This window comes from Dryas octopetala, chromosome 4 (genome assembly GCF_963921425.1).
Source record: "Dryas octopetala chromosome 4, drDryOcto1.1, whole genome shotgun sequence".
Taxonomy (NCBI): Eukaryota; Viridiplantae; Streptophyta; class Magnoliopsida; order Rosales; family Rosaceae; genus Dryas; species Dryas octopetala.
In genome coordinates, this window is record NC_141369.1 from 4,499,469 (window position 1) to 4,512,952 (window position 13,484).

Sequence of the window (13,484 nt, forward strand, 5' to 3'; positions counted from 1 at the left end):
TGACAAAAAGGGGAAAATGGTTAGATTAATACACTCGCCAGAAGAAGCCTTAAATGTTAATGGAGGAACAGCTTCTCCATTCAAGGTTGATGTTTTGTCCAGGGTTGACAAGATTACTACAGAACATTTGGTGAATGTTATGTCGCAAGGAAATTATACTAATTTGTATCTACAATCTTTAGGAGCCCAAACCTCCAGGATAGAAGATTCAATTAAAAAATTAAACCCCAAAGAAATTACTTTCAAGGCAGAAAGCTCAAAATCCTTTAACCAACCCCAGGGAGTAATGTTTAAACCACCACCTAAATTAGAAAATTAAAAAATGAAAGGACCGAACACTCAACAGAAAGATGTGATGAAAGAAATAGTTGAAAGGCTGTCTAAATTAGATATAAAAAAGGGTCCAGTTGTTAATGTCTTATCTAAAGAAGACTCAGAAATATAAGATTTGCAGCAAATCTTCTTAAATCAGCCAAAAGAATCTCATCCTCAAGTAAACAAAATATCTTTCAAAAGAAACCCAATACCTATGGCCCCTACCGGAAACTATTATCATAGGCCAACACTTGTTGATATAGGATTCGAAGAAAACTTTCACTATGACACAACAAGATTTGACGCTGGGTCTATAGTGGAATGGAATATCGATGGCCAAACTGAATACCAAATAGTTGATACTATTCGCCAGATGTTAATGTATGCTAGAGCAGGAAAAGCTGCAGGCAATTCAGAAAGCCAAGTGGCCTCTGCCATCGTCACGGGATTCTCAGGCCAATTAAGAGATTGGTGGGACTTCTTAAAAAAAGAAACCAGAAATGAAATCCTTTATGCAACAAAAAAAATCATAAAAACAGAACATGGAATGGAAACATAAAGTCATGAGGAGGATGGGGTAAACACTTTGGTTTACACTATTACTCTTCATTTTGTAGGAACAATAGATCTGCAGCATGATAGGTCTAGAGAGGTTCTGATGAACCTAAAATGTTCCACTTGTCCCAGTTTAGATGGTACAAAGATGTTTTTCTTGCCAAAGTCTCTTACCAGAGATGATTGCCATCAAGAATTCTGGAAGGAAAAGTTTGTGTCTGGTCTTCCCCCTTTATTTGCCGAAAAGGTTAGAAACAGGCTTAAAACAAAAAATGGAGGAAGGATTCCTTATGGAAATATTACTTTTGGAGGGTTAATCTCAGAAATTTGTGCTAAGGGTCTAGCTTTATGAACAGATATGAAGCTAAAGAAACAATTAGAAAAAGAAAAGTCCTCTAGAGGAAAAGAAATGGGGGATTTCTGTGAGCAATTTGGGTTTTCCAAAACCCCAAAAATCTTGAAAAGAAAATTAGGAGGGAAAACGTATAGGAAGTTCCCGAGGCGTAAGCAAACCTGGGGAGATGAATTTAAAAATGACACATTTCTTAAAAGGAAAAATAAAAGGTTTTCAAAAGAAAAATCTACAAGGTTTAAAAATAAAAGGCTACCCACTTGTTTTAAATGTGGAAAAATTGGGCATTATAAAAATGATTGCAGGGTAAAAGATAAGGTTAACTCTCTTCAAATCGATGAAGATCTAAAAGAAGGACTTCTCAGTATCCTTCTAAATTCAGAAGGCTCTTCCAGTGAGGAAGTGTTGGGATTAGAAGATAGTGAACAAGAAAGCTTTACAGGAACAAGCAGTCAAGACTCGAAGACAGACTGCCTCTGCAAAAGGGTTAAGAGTATGGAGGTAAACGTCTTAACTAGCCAAGATAATCTTCTCTTAGATCTTATTGATAAAATAGAAGATCCTGCCCAAAAAAGAATTGCCTTAGAACAATATCTAGGGATGGTTAAAGAACCATAAAAGAAAAGAGAAAATGCCTTTACTTCCCCTATTGAACCATACAATTTCCAAAATATCTTGGAAAGGTTAAGTGCTTCCAAAAGTAGGATTACTCAAGAAACAACAATTCCAGACCTTAAAAGAGAAATGCAGTAGGTAAAAGAAGAGATCAAAGACCTAAAAGGAAGGGTCAATGCTCTTGAGTTATCTAAACTCTCAGAGCACTTTGAAGAGTAGGAATTCGAAGATGAATTCTTAGAAGAGATAGAACGATTCAAAGGAAAAAAAAAAAAAAAAAGAGATTCTGACTTAGAAAATGGAGGAGAAACTAGCCTAAATTATATCAATCAAATTGATAAAGTCCTTTCTCAAAGATGGTTTGTTGAGATAAATATTTTGATAAACTAAAATTATGAGTTTTCAACCATAGCCTTAATGGACTCAAGAGCAGATCTGAACTGCTTAAAAGAAGGCTTAGTTCCAACTAAATATTTCTCGAAGACTACCCAAACCTTAAATGCAGCCAATGGGAAAAGGATGCAGATAGATTATAAATTGTCAAATGCAGCAGTTTGCAATGGTGGGATTTGCCTAGAAACACCCTTTCTGATGGTAAGAGACCTTTCTCAAAATTGTATTCTTGGCACTCCTTTTCTAAATATGCTCTATCCTATGCAGGTTACAGAAGCAGGAATTGAAGCTTCAATTAAAGGTTCCATTATAAAATTCCAATTTATTCAGGAACCCCATGTTAAATACATTAATGTCATCAAAGACAAGATCAAAGGAAAAGAAAGGTTTCTCTTTTCCTTAAAAGAAGAAGTCCAGTTTAAACATACTGAACAAATTCTTAATACTCCTCAAGCCCAGAATCAGGTAAAGACAATTAAAGAAACCCTAAAAAGAGAAGTTTGTGCTGATTTACCTAATGCTTTTTGGAACAGGAAACGACACATAGTTACATTACCTTATGAGTAAGATTTTAAGGGATCTCAGATCCCTACCAAAGCAAGGCTCATACAAATGAATAGCACCCATTTGGAGTTATGTAAAACAGAGATAAATGATCTCTTAAAGAAAAGGCTAATCAGGAAGAGTTCTTCCCCTTGGAGTTGTCTTGCCTTTTATGTTGAAAAGGCCGCAGAAATCGAAAGAGGAGTCCCCAGGTTAGTAATCAATTAAAAGCCTCTTAACAAAGTCCTTAGGTGGATCAGGTATCCTTTACCAAACAAGAGAGACTTAATAAGTAGGTTATGTAATACTAATATTTTTTCAAAATTTGATATGAAATCTGGATACTGGCAAATCCAGATTAAAGATGTGGAAAGATAAAAAACTACCTTTACAGTTCTTTTTGGTCATTACGAATGCAATGTAATGCCATTTGGGCTAAAAAATGCCTCATAAGAATTCCAAAATATTATAAATGAAATGTTTAACCCTTACTCCTCATTTACTATTGTTTACATTGATGATGTTTTGGTCTACTCAAATTCTTTTGAACAGCATGTTAAACATTTGAAGATATTCCAAAAAATTATTATGGATGCTAGTTTGGTGATCTCTGCCAAGAAAATGGAGATTTTTCAGGTAAAAATTAGGTTCTTAGGCCATAATATCTTTCATGGCACTATAATTCCAATTGAAAGGGCAATTGTTTTTCCGGAAAAATTCCCTGATGAGCTTAAAGAGAAAACTCAGCTCCAAAGATTTTTAGGCAGCCTAAATTACATAGCAAACTTCTATCAAAACTTGGCTAAAGACAGCAAGTTGCTACACCAGAGATTGAAGAAAAATCCTTTACCATGGTCACAAGAGCACGCAATGGCAGTTAAAAGACTTAAAACCAAAGCCAAGGAACTTCGATGTCTTTCCATACCTATCCCTGAAGCTTTTAAGATAGTAGAAACTGATGCCTCAGAACAAGGGTATGGTGGAATCCTTAAACAAAGAATTAATGGTAAGGAACAACTGGTAAGATTTACTTCTGGAAATTGGAAGCAGGCTCAGCAAAAGTACTCAACAATTAAGAAAGAAATCCTTGCTATCGTTCTCTGTGTAACTAAATTTGAAAGTGACGTCTTAAATCAACCATTTTTAATAAGGGTAGATTGTAAGGTAGCTAAAGATGTTTTAACTAAGGATGTTGTTAGTTTCTAGGATTTGTTATATTGGCTATTTTCCTTGTCAAAACCATTGTATTTGTTTTTATTTAATCACTCACAAGCTCTAGGCTAGATTAAGGACAAGATCAGTTGTATTGAAGAAGTCAAGAATGAACAAAGACTCAAGGTATACTGCACTTCATTCATTTCATGAAAATAACAGTTTTTTGTCTATTTGACTAGTCATTCACTGAACATAAAGAACAATATTTTTCACGTACAGTGGTTGATACTTAAGTCACAGTCACTACAGTGGGGCCATTTCGGGTTTTACTTTTAAAGCCCATTTCATTGAAAGCCCATGTTCTGTTTTTTACTAAACATGCATGTGCATTGCACATGGCTTGGTTCCCCTACTGTATCAATCAGATCTGATTGCTTCTTTGCCATTCACGCCACACACCTACACACATCAGCACTATTCATTATCTTCCCCATTTCTGATTTTTGCAAAATAAAGCAAAATTCCTTTTTACAGCTCCTCATTCCTATCCTTAGTAATACTAGGATACCCCTCTAGGACAAAGAGAATATGCCCCTTATTCGTCTCTTGTGGACAGCCATTGATTGGCTTCCACGTGGCTCGGGCAAACATGGAATTGGTGTGTGTGTGTGTACGGGTATATGAGGTACTCTGTTCAGATCTTTTTGGTGCGTCTATGAGCATTCTCCGTGGGTATTTTTCGTGTTTAATGCCTGGGTATTTTTTAGGGTGAGTGCTCAATTTTATCAAGTCAAAAAATGTTCATTTAATTCTTAAAAATCAAAATGATTTTCTGAACTTGTTTGTTTCATCTAAAATTCTAAATGGGTTTGAGTGTTTAAATCTTTTTATATATTCTTCAAACACATTCATTTTAGATTTTAGTTGAAAGATTCAATATCAACCTTTTCATGCCTCTAGCTTGAGAAGGTTGATCTTCTTTTTAAGAATCCTACATTGGCATATCATGTTCATGCATTGATGAATCTACTGGGCTTGGTGCGAATTGGTGCCATGGGTTGATGAGCTTGGAGTTGGAGCTGCCTTCTTCATGAATGACCGATTGCCTTGCTTATGGAAGTTGCACAAAGGGGTAAGAAAGCTGCCACTTAGTCTAGGACTTAGTGATTGAGCTTGTGTGCTGTGTGCTCCCTTTGTATTGAACTTCTTATTTAGTGGATTGCTTGGTCAGCTGGAAAGACCCCCAGTTTTTAACCGTTAGTGGTTTTCTGGGTGAACAATTGTGTGGCTTGTTTGTGATCTGTTTTCCTATGTGTTGCTGATTATTAATTCGAAAATATCTTCACAAGATCACACACTTCACTTTAGCATGTTAACATAGACCATGAATGCTAAATGAAAGTTTGTTAAATCTGTCTGTTAGGTCCTTAAATGTTTGCATTTTAGGCCCTCTATCTTCATGTATTTAGTACTTAGTCCCTATATTTTATGTTATTTATTTGTGTTTTTCTCTTTTGTAGGTGGAAAGCCCATAGGAATTAAATGGATGCAAATCAGCCCATTTTGAGCTTAAATGAATATTTGCTGTTTAAATGGAAGCCCAAGATCAAGAGAGGGTTCAAGAGCATGAAGAAATGAAAGCCCAGCCCAAACCACATAGGAAGTGGCGTGTGTGCTAAGAGAGAGGAGCTGGCCGCACCTTGCAAGGCTCTCCTTCCCTAATTGGGCTCTAAAAATCAGATTTGATATTACCTTTTTTATTTCATTTTAATTCCTGATTTATTGGAGGCTCAATGGGGAGGAAATCAGCTACACCAAGCCCATAGAAGTCAGCTGCACCTTGCGCAAAAGAGAGGGAGAAACCCTAGGGCCTTGCGCAAGTCACTTAAGCCCAAGAAGCCAAGCCCATGCCGCACACCCTAGTTTTCTAAACCTAACCCTAGCTGGCCGCACATCCTTCCTTCCCAAAACCCTAGCTGCTGCACACCCTTATATATACATCTCTTTCTATCATTTTAGGAGGGCAGACACTTGGAAAAATCAGAAAATAGAGAGAGAGAGAGGCTGCTGGAGGCGTGAGCTCTCCTTGGGGTGTTTTCTCTTCTTCTTCTTCTTTTCTTGTAATTGTTAGATGAAAAACATGATTACGTGGCTGTTCTTGTTCTCTAGCATGAACTAATCACGTTTTCTAGGGCCTAGGATTCAGCCCTAGGCCGAATTTTTAATGGATTGGTGATGTAGTTGCTGTTTGTTTAATTCCATGGATTGATGATTTTGATTTCACTGTTATCATTGTTCTCTATGTGTTTTTAATCCTTGATTGATCACCTAGGGTTATTGCATCTAGAATTTAATCAATTTAGGGTGAGGACAACCAATCAGCCCCTAATACAAGTGATAAACAACTTAGGATTTAGTAATTGGCTGAATTCTAATTGTGTGAAATCAATTTTAAATCACCTAGGGTAGACGCCATGCACTAGGGGTTTAATTGCATTTATTTTCTCATATAAGCTTAATGAATTCTGTTTGTGTGTTCCTATGTAGATGCCATGCATAGGTCACATATAGAGTACAAGAACTAGGGTAGACGCCATGCACTAGTTTGTACATTTGGGGAATCCTGCATTTCATGCTATGCCATAGGTGAATATGCGAATGCATTCATCAATAGGAATTAAAGGTTTCAGAAATTGCACCATGACATTGGATATGAGGTCTAGTGGTAAAGTCCTAGAGTCCTAGTATCATCTATCAATCTATTTTCACAAGATAACTTGCTGTTTCCATACTCTTTGCTAGTTGCGCATTTTAGTCTTTAAAGTTAGGTTTAATTTGCTGTTTTCAAGTCATACAAACTCCCTCTCATTCGTGTGTGTGTGCGTGTGTTTCATTTCAAGTGGGCAGCTGCCCTAGGCGTGACAACTTGGGCAGCCACTCGTGTCTTGTTTTCTTGTTTCCTTTTAGCATACGGATTATCATTTAAAGATCAATAATAGTCCTCGTGGGATCGACCTTGCTTGCCATCTATATTATATATAGATTCGTGCACTGCGAGTATTTAAATTTAAAACGAATAGTTTTTGGCGCCGTTGCCGGGGACTAGTTTTGATCTTTGTGACAATCTTAGTGCGTTATTTTAGTGTTTTTATTTAGTGATTATAGGCTGTTTTCTTTTTATTAATTTAGTTTCCTTTCTTTTTGTTCTTGTGTCGTGAGTCACAAGTTAGGTAGGATTGTGTCTTGTTTTTCCTTCTTAACTTGTTTTGGTTTCTGATTTGGTTTTAGTTGTGCATCTGATTAGGAAGGTAAGTTTAAATTTAAATTCCTTGCCTTATTTGCATGATCTGATTTGGTGATTGTTCCTAATTAGTTTGGGCTAATTAATTTCCAAGTTAGGTAGGATTGCATCCAATTAGGGAATTTGAATTTGAATTGATTCTTGTTTTAGTTTTCTGATTTGATAATTTCCCTTTTAGTTTTTTCACTTTGATTAATTGATTTTCCTTTTCTGTTTTTATTTTTCGTTTTATTTTCTGATTTTCGTATTTATTTAGTTACATAATTTACTTATTTCAAAAAAAAAAAAAATCCGAAAAAAAATTACTTTTCTTTCTTATTGTTTAATTGTGGTTCTAACGTGTTTGTCTCTTATTTTGTAGGTACTTGTGCATGTCCCAGCCAGATCCTAACAAGTCAATTGAGGACACATATTTGGATGAGAGATTAGCCGAAATCAGGTTGTTTTGTGAAAGGAGTAAGGCGGAGTTAGTTCGAGCAGCAACACGTCTACCTTTGCCATCCCCTACACCGTCTCTTACATCTTCATCAAGCTCTCACCAATTTGAAAAAGTTATGGCCGAGGAAGACAACGTGGAACACATGGGGGATCTAGACATCCCGACCATCCCTGCTTCCCCTTCGAGCATTGCCTTGCCACCTGCTGCAAGAAATTATGAGCTCAAATCTTCTCACTTTAATATGCTACCCTCTTTTCATGGTTTACCTAGTGAAGATCCGCTAACTCACCTTAAAGATATATTTAATGCTGTGAGTTTTTTGCCCTTGACAGGTGTGAATGAGAATCAACTCAAGATGAGGGTGTTTCCTTACACTTTGAAGGATAAAGCTAAGTTTTGGCTGAATTCTTTGAAACCTGGATCACTGAGGACTTGGGATGAAATTGAGAAGAAGTTCTTAGAAAAGTTCTTTTCATCTCAAAAGACGGATATGCTGCGAGATAAGATTATGCAGTTTTCTCAACAAGATGAGTCATTCTCAGAGGCTTGGGAGCGTTTTAATACATTGCTACTTCAATGTCCACATCATGGACTTCCTTTGAACTTATTGATGCGCATATTTTATAAAGGACTAACCCTTGCGAGTAGGAATGCTGTGATTAATTTTTCAGGTGGTTCTATCAGGAATAAGACAGCCCAGGAAGCCTCTGACCTCTATGAAGAGATGGCAAGAGAAACAATGCATTCAGATACTAGAGGTAAGTGCGCTGGTGTTAATGAGGTCAATACTTCTAATAATCTTGCATCTAATGCGCAGATCGCTCGGCTGGAACGCAAGATGGATGTCATACTTGCCCTAAATCAGAAAGCTCCATCATTGGAGGTTTGCGCCATTTGTGCTACACCTGGACATGAAACGATTTCTTGCCCTCATGTTGCCGATTTCCCTGAGTTTGTGCAAGAACAGGCCAACATGCTGAACTCATATAATCAGAGGCCCAGAAATGATCCATTCTCTCCTACTTACAACCCAGGGTGGCGGAATCATCCCAATTTCAGGTGGAGTAATAACCAGAATCAGCAGCAGCCTCAAGGTTCATTTCCACAACATCAGGCACATCAGGGCTATCAACAACAACAGCCTCAGAAGAAGTCCTTGGAAGATTTGATTGCATCCATGGCTCAGAGCACACAGTCTTTCATTCAGAAGTCAGAGACACATATGCAGAAGACTGATAGGGCCATTGCGAATCTTGAGCAACAGATGGGCCAGTTAGCTACCGCACTGAATCAAAGAGAGCCAGGGAGACTTCCAGGGCAAGTGATCATTAACCCCAAGAACAATGAGCAGGTGAATGCAATTACTCTCAGAGGGGGTAAGATAGTTGGGAAAGAGGAGAAAGAAGTTGTGGAGGAAGGTGTCGAGTCAGAAGATGCACCTGAGATCATAGCCGAACCTGTTAAGGGTACCTTAGACTCTTCTGTGCCATCTTCAGGCAACCATGTGGTAGTTCCCAAAGGTTCTCCCTTACCTCAGGTACAATCTGACCCCTCTAAGTTGATTTCTATACATGCTCCTTTTCCTAGCAGGTTGCAGAAGGCTAAGAAAGAGGACCCTCTGAAGGGTGTTATGGAGATATTCAGGAAGGTGGAGATCAATATTCCCCTTCTAGATGCGATTAAGCAAGTGCCCAGGTATGCAAAGTTCCTCAAGGACTTGTGCACGAACAAGAGAAGGTTCAAGGAGTTCGAGACAGTGAAGGTCTCTGAGGAGGTTTCAGCAGTGCTTCAGAGGAAGCTACCTCCCAAGCTCAAGGACCCAGGCAGTTTCACTATCCCTTGTATCATTGGGGATTATAGGTTTGAGAAAGCTCTCCTTGATTTAGGTGCTTCTGTGAATTTAATGCCATTTTCTGTGTATGAGACTCTGAATTTAGGTGAGCTGAAGGCGACCTCTGTGAGTATCCAGTTAGCTGATAGATCAGTTAAGTACCCCAGAGGAATTTTGGAAGATGTACTTGTGAGAGTAGATGGATTGATATTGCCGGCTGATTTCCTAGTTTTGGAAATGGAGGCCGTACCTATGTATGAGGCACAATTACCCTTGATACTTGGTCGTCCCTTTATGGCCACTGCAGGTACAAAAATTGATGTTCAACAGGGTACACTAACTATGAATGTGCAGGGACAGACCATTGAGTTCAGAGTGTTTGAGGCACTCAAACTACCCAGTGATGAGCATGAGTGCTTTAGGGTGGATGTTATGGATTTGGTTTGTCAACAGGTGTTTAATGTGACTTGTAGCAGTGATCCGTTGAATAGGGCTTTGATTCATAGCCCTATGGCTGTGCAAGAGGATGAGCAGGTTGAGAGCATTTTGGCTCACTTAGAGGCCGTACCTCGCTGTTCAGGTATGTATATTTCTGCTTTTGAGCCTTTACCTGTATCTGATACAAAACTTGTACCCTCTGTGTTGCAGGCACCTAAGGTAGAGTTGAAGGATTTGCCTGAGCATTTGAAGTATGCTTATTTGGGTGAGGGAAGCACATTACCTGTGATCATTGCTTCCAACCTCAATGCAGAGGAAGAAGAGAAATTGTTGAGAGTGCTGAGAGAGCACAAAACAGCAATTGGGTGGAGTATTGCAGATATCAAGGGAATCAGTCCCTCGAGGTGTATGCACAGGATATTGTTGGAGGATGGAGCTAAGCCAACTAGAGAGGCTCAGCGTAGACTCAACCCAGTGATGAAGGAAGTTGTGCTGAAGGAGGTGCTGAAGTTGCTAGATGTGGGTATTATTTATCCCATATCAGATAGCAAATGGGTGAGTCCGGTGCAGGTGGTTCCTAAGAAGTCTGGTGTTACAGTGGTCAGAAATGATGCAAATGAGCTGGTGCCAACTCGAGTACAAACAGGGTGGCGTGTCTGCATAGACTACAGGAAACTTAACTCAGGTACTCGGAAAGACCATTTCCCATTACCTTTTATTGATCAGATGTTGGAACGTCTTGCAGGTCATAGCCATTATTGCTTTCTAGATGGGTATTCAGGCTACAACCAGATAGCTATAGCCCCAGAGGACCAGGAGAAGACGACATTTACCTGTCCCTATGGCACTTTTGCCTACAGGCGCATGCCCTTTGGCTTGTGCAATGCTCCAGGTACTTTTCAGCGATGCATGATGAGCATTTTTTCCGATATGGTGGAGAATATAATAGAGGTATTTATGGATGACTTCAGTGTATTTGGTTCTTCTTATGATAAATGCCTACATAATCTTGCTTTGGTTTTAGAAAGATGCCAGGAATGCAATTTGGTTTTGAATTGGGAGAAGTGCCATTTTATGGTACAACAGGGTATTGTTCTTGGCCATGTCATATCCAGTAGAGGGATAGAGGTGGATAAGGCTAAGGTTGATCTGGTAAGTAATCTTCCACCACCTTTGACAGTTAAAGATGTGAGATCGTTTCTTGGTCATGCAGGTTTTTACAGGCGGTTCATTAAGGATTTTTCCCAGATAGCTCGGCCTTTGAGTAGATTGTTGGCCAAGGAGGTGCCGTTTGAATTCAATGAGGAGTGTCTAGCCGCATTTAACAGATTGAAGACTCTTCTCACATCAGCTCCAGTCATTATGCCTCCTGATTGGAGTTTACCATTTGAACTGATGTGCGATGCTTCTGATTATGCTGTGGGAGCTGTGTTAGGGCAGAGAGTGAACAAGATACCACATGTTATCTACTATGCCAGTCGGACTCTCAATGATGCCCAGCTGAATTATTCCACCACAGAGAAGGAGCTTTTGGCTGTCATTTTTGCTTTAGAAAAATTTAGGTCATATCTGATTGGAACTAAAGTGATTGTGTTTTCTGATCATGCAGCGCTTAGGTACCTTCTACAGAAGAAAGATGCGAAGCCCAGGCTGATTAGATGGATTTTGTTGCTCCAGGAGTTTGACCTGGAGATCAAAGATAAGAAGGGCTCAGAGAATGTGGTGGCGGATCACCTTAGTCGATTGGTGCACAGTTCTACTGCAGAGGAGGACATCCTCCCTCTGAATGAGCGATTCCCAGATGAACAGTTGTTCTCATTGTCTGTTTATGTTCCTTGGTACTCTGATATTGTTAATTATATTGTTACAGGAGAACTTCCAGGTGATATACAGAGAGCTCAGAAGGAGAAGCTCATCAGCACGGCTAAGTACTATATATGGGATGATCCATATCTATTTAAGTGGTGCCCCGACCAGATCATCAGAAGGTGTGTGCCAGAATCTGAGTTTCAGTCTATACTAACTTTTTGCCATTCTGATGCATGTGGAGGACATGGTGGAGCAAAGAAGACGGCTCTAAAAGTGTTGCAGTGTGGCTTTTACTGGCCTAGTTTGTTCAAGGATGCTTATACATTCTGCACCACTTGTGATAGGTGCCAAAAGTTTGGTAACATTTCTTCACGAAATCAAATGCCTCTTAACCCCATTCTTATTGTTGAGATTTTTGATGTCTGGGGCATTGATTTCATGGGCCCATTTCCGTCTTCCAAGGGTTATTTGTATATCTTGCTTGCGGTTGATTATGTGTCGAAATGGGTGGAAGCAATTCCATCCAAGACTAATGATTCTAGAGTTGTCCTCAGATTTCTTAAGGATCATATTTTAGCAAGATTTGGCGCTCCCAGGGCTATTATTAGTGATGGAGGATCTCACTTCAACAACAGGTTATTTGCGGCCTTGCTGAGCAAATACGGTATCAAGCATAAGGTTTCTACACCTTATCACCCCCAGACAAGTGGACAGGCTGAGATCTGTAATAGGGAAATTAAGCAAATTTTGGAGAAGACTGTGAGCCCCTCCCTGAAAGATTGGTCAGATCGCCTCTTAGATGCTCTATGGGCTTATCGTACAGCGTATAAGACTCCCATTGGTATGTCCCCGTACAGATGAACGAGGCAGGTGACCATAGGAAGTTACAATTGAGTGAGTTGGAAGAACTCAGGAATGAGGCTTATGAGAGTTCTAGGATTTACAAAGACAAGACTAAGGCCTACCATGACAAGGCCATTTTGAGGAAACATTTCGAAGTGGGTCAGAAAGTCTTGCTTTACAATTCTCGCCTCAGACTCTTTCCAGGTAAACTTCGTTCTCGATGGTATGGTCCATTTACTGTTACTAATGTTTACCCTTATGGTGCAGTGGAGGTCTGCAATCCAAAGACAAAGAATACATTCAAGGTGAATGGTCATCGGCTTAAGCATTACTTGGAGGCTAATATGGAGCGTTCAGAGGAGAACATGCTCTTGGAGGATCCTGTTCCATTAGCATGATGTACTACCAAGTCTGGCTGAAGACTCTAAACTTAGCGCTGATTGGGAGGCAACCCAACATTTGGAGAGAAGAGACATTGCCCTCTGGCTGTTTGCATGGATATCAGGGAGTTCTTAACCTTGTGCTTTCCTTTAGTTTTTTTTTTTTTGTTGGTTGTGGTCTGTTTTTAGGTCATTAGAGTATTTGTCTTCCTAGCTTGAATGATTCATTGCATGCTTAGTTCGAAACATTGAGGACAATGTTTCATTTAAGTTTGGGGGAAGAGTTTTAGGTTTAGGTTTTGAGATTTTCGTTCAAATTTTTGAAAAATACCAAAAATATTTTTGTTTTTGTGTCTTTTAGGTTCTTGTCCACCACTATGATGAATTGCAAATGCTTTGATCTTGCATAATTTGGTTAAATTGATGAAACTAGTTCTTTTGATTATTCTTTTGACATATAACTCATTTTGAGCATGTTTGAGCTATCTTTGTGTGGATTACAATACCGGTATAGT

At 39.1% G+C, this 13,484-nt stretch overlaps 2 protein-coding genes across 2 annotated transcripts; both read left to right on the forward strand.

Annotated features, from left to right (window-relative positions):
* The first annotated feature begins 529 nt into the window (after positions 1-529).
* LOC147286265 (uncharacterized) lies at positions 530-12,607 on the forward strand. The gene is made up of 8 exons (XM_086240723.1): positions 530-722; positions 933-1,080; positions 1,528-1,723; positions 2,498-2,695; positions 3,326-3,834; positions 7,591-11,001; positions 11,056-11,946; positions 12,082-12,607. Exons 1-8 carry the CDS (start codon positions 530-532, stop codon positions 12,605-12,607), a joined length of 6,072 nt encoding a protein of 2,023 aa, XP_086096849.1.
* Positions 12,604-12,987, forward strand: LOC147286266 (uncharacterized). Its single transcript, XM_086240724.1, has one exon. The coding sequence runs from the start codon at positions 12,604-12,606 to the stop codon at positions 12,985-12,987; it is 384 nt and encodes a 127-aa protein (XP_086096850.1).
* The last annotated feature ends 497 nt before the right edge of the window (positions 12,988-13,484 follow it).